Source organism: Telmatherina bonti (genome assembly GCF_933228915.1).
Source record: "Telmatherina bonti genome assembly, chromosome: 18".
Classification (NCBI taxonomy): Eukaryota; Metazoa; Chordata; class Actinopteri; order Atheriniformes; family Telmatherinidae; genus Telmatherina; species Telmatherina bonti.
The window spans coordinates 39950262-39962303 of record NC_136616.1 but is presented as its reverse complement, the minus strand read 5'-3'; the positions used below and the strand labels follow the sequence as shown (position 1 = coordinate 39962303).

The window sequence follows — 12042 nt, the reverse complement described above, 5'->3', positions numbered from 1 at the left end:
TCTGTACGTTTGACCGACGTAGCCGGGTGCTAATTAAATCTACACACTCGAACTGGCTCCGCCCAGTTGTAAGTATAGAATTCCCGCCCTACTGCCGTTGCATTCTGGGCGGTACTTTGGAGGCAGTGGGCTTTGACGTACGCTTCTTCCAACCAATCAGAAGCAAATACTGGCTCGAATCCCTCCCATTAGGCCACGTTCCGTTCCCGCCCCATGAATGGAAGAACCCGATGGGGCGTTCCCGGTGGGCGTGGCCGAGCTCCAGTTCGACCCAGTTTGAAAGTGAAGCAACGGCTCCAGTCGCGGCTTCACCCCCAAACAACAAGAACCCGAGACCCTAAAACCCAGCAGGCCAAGAACCCGAGACCCGAAAACCCAGCAGGCCAAGTACCCGAGACTCGAAAACCCACAAAGCCAAGAACCGGTTTCGACTTGTTCCACGTGCCCCGGCCCCACTGACCAGTGAGTACCCCTGTCCGATCTGCGGGGCCGGGTTAGATCTGCGTGTTTAACCGGGGCACAGGTTGGTTTTGTTGGCCGGGTGTTATTGTTTCCCAGTCCGGAGATAAAAGACTGGAAAAGCGGGATAAAATGGCCGCTTAGGCCGTCAGAGCGAGCGGAAGGGGGGGGTTTCCTTGCCGTTACAGGCCCTGATGTGTGAAGCTGTTTACAGCGTGTTGTTGTAAACACGAAACGCCCATTCTGGAGCGTCAATGCCAGGAAATAGCCATGTCCCGTCCGCACAATGTTGACTTCTCGGGAACATAGCCGGAGCCCTCTGATGAAAATCCGGAACATAGCCGGAGCCCTCTGGTAATAATCCGGAACATAGCCGGAGCCCTCTGGTAATAATCCGGAACATAGCCGGAGCCCTCTGGTAATAATCCGGAACATAGCCGGAGCCCTCTGGTAATAATCCGGAACATAGCCGGAGCCCTCCGGTAATAATCCGGAACATAGCCGGAGCCTTCTGGGGAAAATGCGCAGCTGCTGTAAAGGCTGAGCTGCGGGACAAAAGCTGATGCGGGGTAGTTTCATCAGAAACGTGATGTTTTAAAGAGCGATGCGGAGGTTTAAACGTCAGTCTGAGTGGGAGGGGAGGGGGGGCTCCGCGGAGGGCGGGAAGCAAATGGTGGTCCATTGTTCTGTTAGCATGGCTAAGCTAACTGCAGCAGCTCGCGCACAGCTGCGGGGTTTCCCTCAGCCCTGCGGGGCTCGAGACGCTCACAGCTGGGGAGGAGGCCGAGAGGAGGCTCTGGTTCACCCGGGAGGAGGAGGCTCTGGTTCAGTCTGGAGGAGGCCGGGAGGAGGCTCTGGTTCAGCCGGGAGGAGGAGGCTCTGGTTCAGCCTGGAGGAGGAGGAGGCTCTGGTTCAGCCTGGAGGAGGAGGCTCTGGTTCATCCTGGAGGAGGCCGGGAGGAGGCTCTGGTTCAGCCGGGAGGAGGAGGCTCTGGTTCAGTCTGGAGGAGGCCGTTCAGCCGGGAGGAGGAGGCTCTGGTTCAGTCTGGAGGAGGCCGGGAGGAGGCTCTGGTTCAGCCGGGAGGAGGAGGCTCTGGTTCACCCGGGAGGAGGAGGCGCTGGTTCAGTCTGGAGGAGGCCGGGAGGAGGCTCTGGTTCAGCCGGGAGGAGGAGGCTCTGGTTCACCCGGGAGGAGGAGGCTCTGGTTCAGCCCGGAGGAGGCCGGGAGGAGGCTCTGGTTCAGCCCGGAGGAGGCCGGGAGGAGGCTCTGGTTCAGCCCGGAGGAGGCCGGGAGGAGGCTCTGGTTCAGCCCGGAGGAGGCCGGGAGGAGGCTCTGGTTCAGCCTGGAGGAGGAGGAGGAGGCCGTGGTTCAGCCAGGAGGAGGAGGAGGCCGTGGTTCAGCCAGGAGGAGGAGGAGGAGGCTCTGGTTCAGCCTGGAGGAGGAGGAGGCTCTGGTTCAGCCAGGAGGAGGAGGAGGCCGTGGTTCAGCCAGGAGGAGGAGGAGGCCGTGGTTCAGCCAGGAGGAGGAGGAGGAGGAGGCCGTGGTTCAGCCCGGAGGAGGAGGAGGAGGCCGTGGTTCAGCCAGGAGGAGGAGGAGGCCGTGGTTCAGCCAGGAGGAGGAGGAGGCCGTGGTTCAGCCAGGAGGAGGAGGAGGAGGCCGTGGTTCAGCCAGGAGGAGGAGGAGGCCGTGGTTCAGCCAGGAGGAGGAGGAGGAGGCCGTGGTTCAGCCAGGAGGAGGAGGAGGAGGCCGTGGTTCAGCCAGGAGGAGGAGGAGGAGGCCGTGGTTCAGCCAGGAGGAGGAGGAGGAGGCCGTGGTTCAGCCAGGAGGAGGAGGAGGAGGCCGTGGTTCAGCCAGGAGGAGGAGGAGGAGGCCGTGGTTCAGCCAGGAGGAGGAGGAGGCCGTGGTTCAGCCAGGAGGAGGAGGAGGAGGCCGTGGTTCAGCCAGGAGGAGGAGGAGGAGGCCGTGGTTCAGCCCGGAGGAGGAGGCCGTGGTTCAGCCAGGAGGAGGAGGAGGCCGTGGTTCAGCCCGGAGGAGGAGGCCGTGGTTCAGCCTGGAGGAGGAGGAGGAGGCCGTGGTTCAGCCAGGAGGAGGAGGAGGAGGCCGTGGTTCAGCCCGGAGGAGGAGGCCGTGGTTCAGCCAGGAGGAGGAGGAGGCCGTGGTTCAGCCTGGAGGAGGAGGAGGAGGCCGTGGTTCAGCCCGGAGGAGGAGGAGGAGGCCGTGGTTCAGCCTGGAGGAGGAGGAGGAGGCCGTGGTTCAGCCTGGAGGAGGAGGAGGCCGTGGTTCAGCCAGGAGGAGGAGGAGGAGGCCGTGGTTCAGCCAGGAGGAGGAGGAGGAGGCCGTGGTTCAGCCCGGAGGAGGAGGCCGTGGTTCAGCCAGGAGGAGGAGGCCGTGGTTCAGCCCGGAGGAGGAGGAGGAGGCCGTGGTTCAGCCTGGAGGAGGAGGAGGAGGCCGTGGTTCAGCCAGGAGGAGGAGGAGGAGGCCGTGGTTCAGCCCGGAGGAGGAGGCCGTGGTTCAGCCAGGAGGAGGAGGAGGCCGTGGTTCAGCCTGGAGGAGGAGGAGGAGGCCGTGGTTCAGCCCGGAGGAGGAGGAGGAGGCCGTGGTTCAGCCAGGAGGAGGAGGAGGAGGCCGTGGTTCAGCCCGGAGGAGGAGGCCGTGGTTCAGCCAGGAGGAGGAGGAGGCCGTGGTTCAGCCCGGAGGAGGAGGCCGTGGTTCAGCCTGGAGGAGGAGGAGGCCGTGGTTCAGCCAGGAGGAGGAGGAGGAGGCCGTGGTTCAGCCAGGAGGAGGAGGAGGAGGCCGTGGTTCAGCCCGGAGGAGGAGGCCGTGGTTCAGCCAGGAGGAGGAGGAGGCCGTGGTTCAGCCGGGAGGAGGAGGCCGTGGTTCAGCCAGGAGGAGGAGGAGGCCGTGGTTCAGCCTGGAGGAGGAGGAGGAGGCCGTGGTTCAGCCCGGAGGAGGAGGAGGAGGCCGTGGTTCAGCCCGGAGGAGGAGGAGGAGGAGGAGGCCGTGGTTCAGCCAGGAGGAGGAGGCCATGGTTCAGCCCGGAGGAGGAGGCCGTGGTTCAGCCAGGAGGAGGAGGAGGCCGTGGTTCAGCCAGGAGGAGGAGGAGGAGGCCGTGGTTCAGCCTGGAGGAGGAGGAGGAGGCCGTGGTTCAGCCCGGAGGAGGAGGAGGAGGCCGTGGTTCAGCCCGGAGGAGGAGGAGGAGGCCGTGGTTCAGCCTGGAGGAGGAGGAGGCCGTGGTTCAGCCTGGAGGAGGAGGAGGAGGCCGTGGTTCAGCCCGGAGGAGGAGGCCGTGGTTCAGCCAGGAGGAGGAGGCCGTGGTTCAGCCCGGAGGAGGAGGAGGAGGCCGTGGTTCAGCCTGGAGGAGGAGGAGGAGGCCGTGGTTCAGCCTGGAGGAGGAGGAGGCCGTGGTTCAGCCAGGAGGAGGAGGAGGAGGCCGTGGTTCAGCCCGGAGGAGGAGGCCGTGGTTCAGCCAGGAGGAGGAGGCCGTGGTTCAGCCCGGAGGAGGAGGAGGAGGCCGTGGTTCAGCCTGGAGGAGGAGGAGGAGGCCGTGGTTCAGCCTGGAGGAGGAGGAGGCCGTGGTTCAGCCAGGAGGAGGAGGAGGAGGCCGTGGTTCAGCCCGGAGGAGGAGGCCGTGGTTCAGCCAGGAGGAGGAGGAGGCCGTGGTTCAGCCTGGAGGAGGAGGAGGAGGCCGTGGTTCAGCCCGGAGGAGGAGGAGGAGGCCGTGGTTCAGCCCGGAGGAGGAGGAGGAGGCCGTGGTTCAGCCAGGAGGAGGAGGAGGAGGCCGTGGTTCAGCCCGGAGGAGGAGGCCGTGGTTCAGCCCGGAGGAGGAGGCCGTGGTTCAGCCTGGAGGAGGAGGAGGAGGCCGTGGTTCAGCCAGGAGGAGGAGGAGGAGGCCGTGGTTCAGCCCGGAGGAGGAGGCCGTGGTTCAGCCAGGAGGAGGAGGAGGCCGTGGTTCAGCCTGGAGGAGGAGGAGGAGGCCGTGGTTCAGCCCGGAGGAGGAGGAGGAGGCCGTGGTTCAGCCCGGAGGAGGAGGAGGAGGAGGAGGCCGTGGTTCAGCCAGGAGGAGGAGGCCATGGTTCAGCCCGGAGGAGGAGGCCGTGGTTCAGCCAGGAGGAGGAGGAGGCCGTGGTTCAGCCCGGAGGAGGAGGCCGTGGTTCAGCCAGGAGGAGGAGGAGGCCGTGGTTCAGCCCGGAGGAGGAGGCCGTGGTTCAGCCAGGAGGAGGAGGAGGCCGTGGTTCAGCCCGGAGGAGGAGGCCGTGGTTCAGCCAGGAGGAGGAGGAGGCCGTGGTTCAGCCCGGAGGAGGAGGCCGTGGTTCAGCCAGGAGGAGGAGGAGGCCGTGGTTCAGCCCGGAGGAGGAGGCCGTGGTTCAGCCAGGAGGAGGAGGAGGCCGTGGTTCAGCCCGGAGGAGGAGGCCGTGGTTCAGCCAGGAGGAGGAGGAGGCCGTGGTTCAGCCCGGAGGAGGAGGCCGTGGTTCAGCCTGGAGGAGGAGGAGGAGGCCGTGGTTCAGCCAGGAGGAGGAGGAGGCCGTGGTTCAGCCAGGAGGAGGAGGAGGCCGTGGTTCAGCCCGGAGGAGGAGGCCGTGGTTCAGCCAGGAGGAGGAGGAGGCCGTGGTTCAGCCCGGAGGAGGAGGCCGTGGTTCAGCCTGGAGGAGGAGGAGGAGGCCGTGGTTCAGCCTGGAGGAGGAGGAGGAGGCCGTGGTTCAGCCAGGAGGAGGAGGAGGCCGTGGTTCAGCCCGGAGGAGGAGGCCGTGGTTCAGCCTGGAGGAGGAGGAGGAGGCCGTGGTTCAGCCAGGAGGAGGAGGAGGCCGTGGTTCAGCCCGGAGGAGGAGGCCGTGGTTCAGCCTGGAGGAGGAGGAGGAGGCCGTGGTTCAGGGCAGCAGCAGACCACCCCCAGACAGATGTCTGAGGAGAAAGTCCGCCATGTGTTATGATTCCTGTGAAAACATTCCAGGTCAAAGGGTCATTCCACACAGAACCACCTGATCATCATTCTGCGGTACTACAGTCGTAGTACTCCTTAGTACTTCTTCCAGATACAGATACTACACTCTTCACGTCTTTATTATCAGGTTAAAGGGAAACATGATAAAACTCATGATTACCTGAGATAAATCATAATGAAAGATGGGGGATAAATCTCTAAACATTACAGTAGAAATAATAATAATAATACCATAAGTATGGACCAGACGGGGTCTGGACCAGACAGACGGACTTACGTCTCACCACGTCCCTCTGGATGGGGTCTGGACCAGACAGACGGACTTACGTCTCACCACGTCCCTCTGGATGGGGTCTGGACCAGACCAGTACCAGGTCTGGTTTCCTGCTCGTGTTGTTGTCATTCTCAGATTTACGTCGCTTTGGATTAAAACGTCTGCTAATCACTAGAATTACCATAGCAACCACTCAGTATATCATTAGAATTACCATAGCAACCACTCAGTATATCATTAGAATTACCATAGCAACCACTCAGTATATCATTAGAATTACCATAGCAACCACTCAGTATATCACTAGAATTACCATAGCAACCACTCAGTATATCATTAGAATTACCATAGCAACCACTCAGTATATCATTAGAATTACCATAGCAACCACTCAGTATGGCCACTGTTCTGACCAGCCAGGGCTCCAACCAGCGGCCTTCTTGCCATGCAGCCGTGGACCACTACGCCACCATGCTGAGATCTGTGAAAACATCAATGTTCCAATAAAATCATCATCTCTGCAGTGGGGTCAGATTGAACCCAAACCCGTCCTTTCTGTGGTTTTATGTACATGAACACCTGGACAGGTGTGTCCACCATCGGTGTCCAGACTGCTCCTCTGTTCCAGCTTCAGTCTGCTGCAGGGAAACTAATCTGCTTCTCCTTCCTCCTCTCTCCTCTTCCTCCTCACTGCCGGTCCCGTCAGGCCGCCACCATGATGCGCAAAGACGTCAACAAGCCGAAGGGGAAGACGTCGGCGTACGCCTTCTTCGTCCAGACGTGTCGAGAGGAGCACCGGAAGAAGAACCCCGAGCAGTCCGTCAACTTCGCCGAGTTCTCCAAGAAGTGCTCCGAGAGATGGAAGGTAAGCCATGATCAGGTCCCCATCAGGCCACGATCAGGTCCCCATCAGGCCACGATCAGGTCCCCATCAGGCCACGATCAGGTCCCCATCAGGCCACGATCAGGTCCCCATCAGGCCACGATCAGGTCCCCATCAGGCCACGATCAGGTCTCCATCAGGCCACGATCAGGTCCCCATCAGGCCACGATCAGGTCCCCATCAGGCCACGATCAGGTCTCCATCAGGCCACGATCAGGTCTCCATCAGGCCACGATCAGGTCTCCATCAGGCCACGATCAGGTCCCCATCAGGCCACGATCAGGTCCCCATCAGGCCACGATCAGGTCCCCATCAGGCCACGATCAGGTCCCCATCAGGCCACGATCAGGTCTCCATCAGGCCACGATCAGGTCTCCATCAGGCCACGATCAGGTCTCCATCAGGCCACGATCAGGTCCCCATCAGGCCACGATCAGGTCTCCATCAGGCCACGATCAGGTCCCCATCAGGCCACGATCAGGTCCCCATCAGGCCACGATCAGGTCCCCATCAGGCCACGATCAGGTCCCCATCAGGCCACGATCTGGTCCCCATCAGGCCACGATCAGGTCCCCATCAGGCCACGATCTGGTCCCCATCAGGCCACGATCTGGTCCCCATCAGGCCACGATCTGGTCCCCATCAGGCCACGATCAGGTCCCCATCAAGCCACGATCAGGTCCCCATCAGGCCACGATCAGGTCCCCATCAGGCCACGATCAGGTCTCCATCAGGCCACGATCAGGTCTCCATCAGGCCACGATCAGGTCCCCATCAGGCCACGATCAGGTCTCCATCAGGCCACGATCAGGTCCCCATCAGGCCACGATCAGGTCTCCATCAGGCCACGATCAGGTCTCCATCAGGCCACGATCAGGTCTCCATCAGGCCACGATCAGGTCCCCATCAGGCCACGATCAGGTCTCCATCAGGCCACTATCAGGTCCCCATCAGGCCACGATCAGGTCTCCATCAGGCCACGATCAGGTCTCCATCAGGCCACGATCAGGTCTCCATCAGGCCACGATCAGGTCTCCATCAGGCCACGATCTGGTCCCCATCAGGCCACGATCTGGTCCCCATCAGGCCACGATCAGGTCCCCATCAGGCCACGATCAGGTCTCCATCAGGCCACGATCAGGTCCCCATCAGGCCACGATCAGGTCCCCATCAGGCCACGATCAGGTCCCCATCAGGCCACGATCAGGTCCCCATCAGGCCACGATCAGGTCTCCATCAGGCCACGATCAGGTCCCCATCAGGCCACGATCAGGTCTCCATCAGGCCACGATCAGGTCTCCATCAGGCCACGATCAGGTCCCCATCAGGCCACGATCAGGTCCCCATCAGGCCACGATCAGGTCCCCATCAGGCCACGATCAGGTCTCCATCAGGCCACGATCAGGTCTCCATCAGGCCACGATCAGGTCTCCATCAGGCCACGATCAGGTCCCCATCAGGCCACGATCAGGTCTCCATCAGGCCACGATCAGGTCCCCATCAGGCCACGATCAGGTCCCCATCAGGCCACGATCAGGTCCCCATCAGGCCACGATCAGGTCCCCATCAGGCCACGATCAGGTCCCCATCAGGCCACGATCTGGTCCCCATCAGGCCACGATCAGGTCCCCATCAGGCCACGATCTGGTCCCCATCAGGCCACGATCTGGTCCCCATCAGGCCACGATCTGGTCCCCATCAGGCCACGATCAGGTCCCCATCAAGCCACGATCAGGTCCCCATCAGGCCACGATCAGGTCCCCATCAGGCCACGATCAGGTCTCCATCAGGCCACGATCAGGTCTCCATCAGGCCACGATCAGGTCCCCATCAGGCCACGATCAGGTCTCCATCAGGCCACGATCAGGTCCCCATCAGGCCACGATCAGGTCTCCATCAGGCCACGATCAGGTCTCCATCAGGCCACGATCAGGTCTCCATCAGGCCACGATCAGGTCCCCATCAGGCCACGATCAGGTCTCCATCAGGCCACTATCAGGTCCCCATCAGGCCACGATCAGGTCTCCATCAGGCCACGATCAGGTCTCCATCAGGCCACGATCAGGTCTCCATCAGGCCACGATCAGGTCCCCGTCAGGCCACGATCAGGTCCCCGTCAGGCCACGATCTGGTCCCCATCAGGCCACGATCTGGTCCCCATCAGGCCACGATCAGGTCCCCATCAGGCCACGATCAGGTCTCCATCAGGCCACGATCAGGTCTCCATCAGGCCACGATCTGGTCCCCATCAGGCCACGATCTGGTCCCCATCAGGCCACGATCTGGTCCCCATCAGGCCACGATCAGGTCTCCATCAGGCCACGATCAGGTCTCCATCAGGCCACGATCAGGTCCCCATCAGGCCACGATCAGGTCCCCATCAGGCCACGATCAGGTCTCCATCAGGCCACGATCTGGTCCCCATCAGGCCACGATCAGGTCTCCATCAGGCCACGATCAGGTCCCCATCAGGCCACGATCAGGTCTCCATCAGGCCACGATCAGGTCTCCATCAGGCCACGATCAGGTTCCCATCAGGCCACGATCAGGTTCCCATCAGGCCACGATCTGGTCCCTATCAGGCCATGATCAGGTCCCCATCAGGCCATGATCAGGTCTCCATCAGGCCATGATCTGGTCCCTATCAGGCCATGATCAGGTCCCTATCAGGCCATGATCAGGTCCCTATCAGGCCATGATCAGGTCCCCATCAGGCCACGATCAGGTCCCCATCAGGCCATGATCAGGTCTCCATCAGGCCATGATCAGGTCCCCATCAGGCCATGATCTGGTCCCCATCAGGCCATGATCAGGTCCCCATCAGGCCACGATCAGGTCCCCATCAGGCCATGATCAGGTCCCGATCAGGCCCCCTTCAGGCCATGTTCAGGTCCCCATCAGGCCATAATCAGGTCCCCATCAGGCCATGATCAAGTTCCAATCAGGTCCCCATCAGGCCATGATCCGGTTCCAATCAGGTCCCCATCAGGCCATGATCAGGTCCCGATCAGGCCCCCTTCAGGCCATGATCAGGTCCCGATCAGGCCATAATCAGGTCCCCATCAGGCCATGATCAGGTCCCGATCAGGCCCCCTTCAGGCCATGTTCAGGTCCCCATCAGGCCATAATCAGGTCCCCATCAGGCCATGATCAAGTTCCAATCAGGTCCCCATCAGGCCATGATCCGGTTCCAATCAGGTCCCCATCAGGCCATGATCAGGTTCCAATCAGGTCCCCATCAGGCCATGATCAGGTTCCAATCAGGTCCCCATCAGGCCATGATCAGGTCTCGTTCCTGGGTGACCTGAGATTGCCAGGTGACCAAAGGTCCCTGAGTGACCTGAGGTCCCTGAGTTACTTGAGGGTCCCTGGGTGTCCTGAGTGACCTGAGGTCCCTGGATGACGTGAGGTCCCTGGATGACGTGAGGTCCCTGGATGACGTGAGGTTCCTGGGTGACCTGAGGTCCATGGGTGACCTAAAGGTCTAGTTTACTGGATGACCTGAGGTTCCTGGGCGACCTAAGGTCTGGTTCCTGGGTGACGTGAGGTCCCTGGGTGACGTGAGGTCCCTGCGTGACGTGAAGTTCCTGGGCGACCTAAGGTTTGGTTCCTGGGTGACCTGAGATTCCTGGGTGACCTGAGGTCCCTGGGTGACCTAAGGATGTGGTTCCTGGGTGACCTGATGTTCCCGGGTGACCTGAGGTTCCTGCTTTACCTGAGGTTTCTGGGTGACCTAAAGGTCTGGTTCCTGGGTGACCTGAGGTTCCTTGGGTACCTGAGGTTTCTGGGTGACCTAAAGGTGTGGTTCCTGGGTGACCTGAGGTTCCTGGGGTACCTGAGGTTTCTGGGTGACCTAAAGGTGTCGTTCCAGGGTGACCTGAGGTTCCTGGGGTACCTGAGGTTTCTGGGTGACCTGAGGTTTCTGGGTGACCTGAGGTTCCTGGGTGACGTGAAGTTCCTTGGTGACCTAAGGTGTGGTTCCTGGGTGACCTGAGGTTTCTGGGAGACCTAAAGATCTGGTTCCAGGGTGACCTGAGGTTCCTGGGGTACCTGAGGTTTCTGGGTGACCTGAGGTCCCTGGGTGACCTGAGGTCCCTGGGTGACTTGAGGTCCCTGGGTGACCTGAGGTTCCTGGGTGACGTGAAGTTCCTGGGTGACCTAAAGGTGTGGTCCCTGGGTGACTTGAGGTTCCTGGGTGACCTAAAGGTGTGGTCCCTGGGTGACTTGAGGTCCCTGGGTGACCTGAGGTTCCTGGGTGACGTGAAATTCCTGGGTGACCTAAAGGTGTGGTCCCTGGGTGACTTAAAGGTCTGGTTCCTCGGTGACCTGAGATTCCTGGGTGACTTGAGGTCCCTGGGTGACCTGAGGTTCCTGGGAGACCTAAAGGTCTGGTTCCTGGGTGACTTAAAGGTCTGGTTCCTCGGTGACCTGAGGCCCGTCTGACCATGTCTCTGCTCTGCTTCCAGGCTCTGTCTCCCAGCGATAAGAAGTGTTTCGAGGACATGGCCAAGGCTGACAAAGTGCGCTACAACCGGGAGATGAGAGACTACGTCCCCCCTAAAGGCTTTGGAAAGAGGGGTCGCAAGAGGAAAGACCCCAACGCCCCCAAGAGACCCCCGTAAGTCTGGCCAGAGAGCGAGGAGGAGGAAGCAGCCTGTCCTGAGTCAGAGTCTACAGGAATGTCTCAGAAAACTAGAATATCATGGAAAAGTTCTATATTTCATGTCAGAATGTGAAACCCAGATAAAATATAGATTTATTACACATAGAGTGAAACATTTCAGACATTCAATTCTTTGAAATTGTGATAATTGTGGCTTATAGATAATGAAAACCCAACATCTCTCAAAATTAGAATATTGTGGAAAAACTTCAACTTAGAAAGTCATTGTGTCACACCCTGATCCACTGACCACACCTGCAAAGGTATCCTGAGCCTTTAAATGGTCTCAGTCTGGGTCAGGTGGCGACACAACCATGGGGACGACTGCTGACCTGACAGATGTCCAGAAGACCATCATTGACCCTCCACAAGGAGGGAAAGCCAGAAAGGTCATTTCTAAAGAAGCTGCTTGTTCACAGAGAGCTGGATCCCAGCATGTTAATGGAAAGCTGAGTGGAAGCTGCACCAGCAGAAGGCAGAACCGCAGCCTGGAGAGGATTGTCAGGAATCTGGGGACTTCACAAGGAGTGGACTGAAGCTGGACTCATCAAGAGCCGCTCCGGATCCTAGACATGGACTACAGATTCCCATTCCTCGTGTCGAGCCACTCCTGGACCAGAGACACCGACAGAAGCATCTCACCTGGGCTACGGAGGAAAAGGACTGGATCTCAGATAGAAGCAGATTCTGCATTTCATGTTGAAACCAAGGTCCCAGAGTCTGGAGGAAGAGTGGAGAGGTCCAGAATCCATGTTGCTGGAAGTCCAGAGTGAAGTTTCCACAGTCAGGGATGGTTTGGGAGCCATGTCATCTGCTGGTGTTGC

The 12042-nt window shown here is 60.3% G+C and overlaps 1 protein-coding gene across 1 annotated transcript in view; it reads left to right on the top strand.

Moving 5' to 3' along the window:
- The first annotated feature begins 268 nt into the window (after nucleotides 1–268).
- The window catches only part of LOC306769035 (high mobility group protein B2-like), a 22497-nt gene continuing 10723 nt past the window's right edge, over nucleotides 269–12042 (top strand). Inside the window, exons 1-3 of the mRNA XM_079257535.1 lie at nucleotides 269–462; nucleotides 6379–6537; nucleotides 11022–11173. Of these exons, the coding sequence (XP_079113661.1) occupies nucleotides 6388–6537; nucleotides 11022–11173 (302 nt within the window). The 5' untranslated portion in view covers nucleotides 269–462; nucleotides 6379–6387. The remainder of the gene's footprint in view (nucleotides 463–6378; nucleotides 6538–11021; nucleotides 11174–12042) is intronic.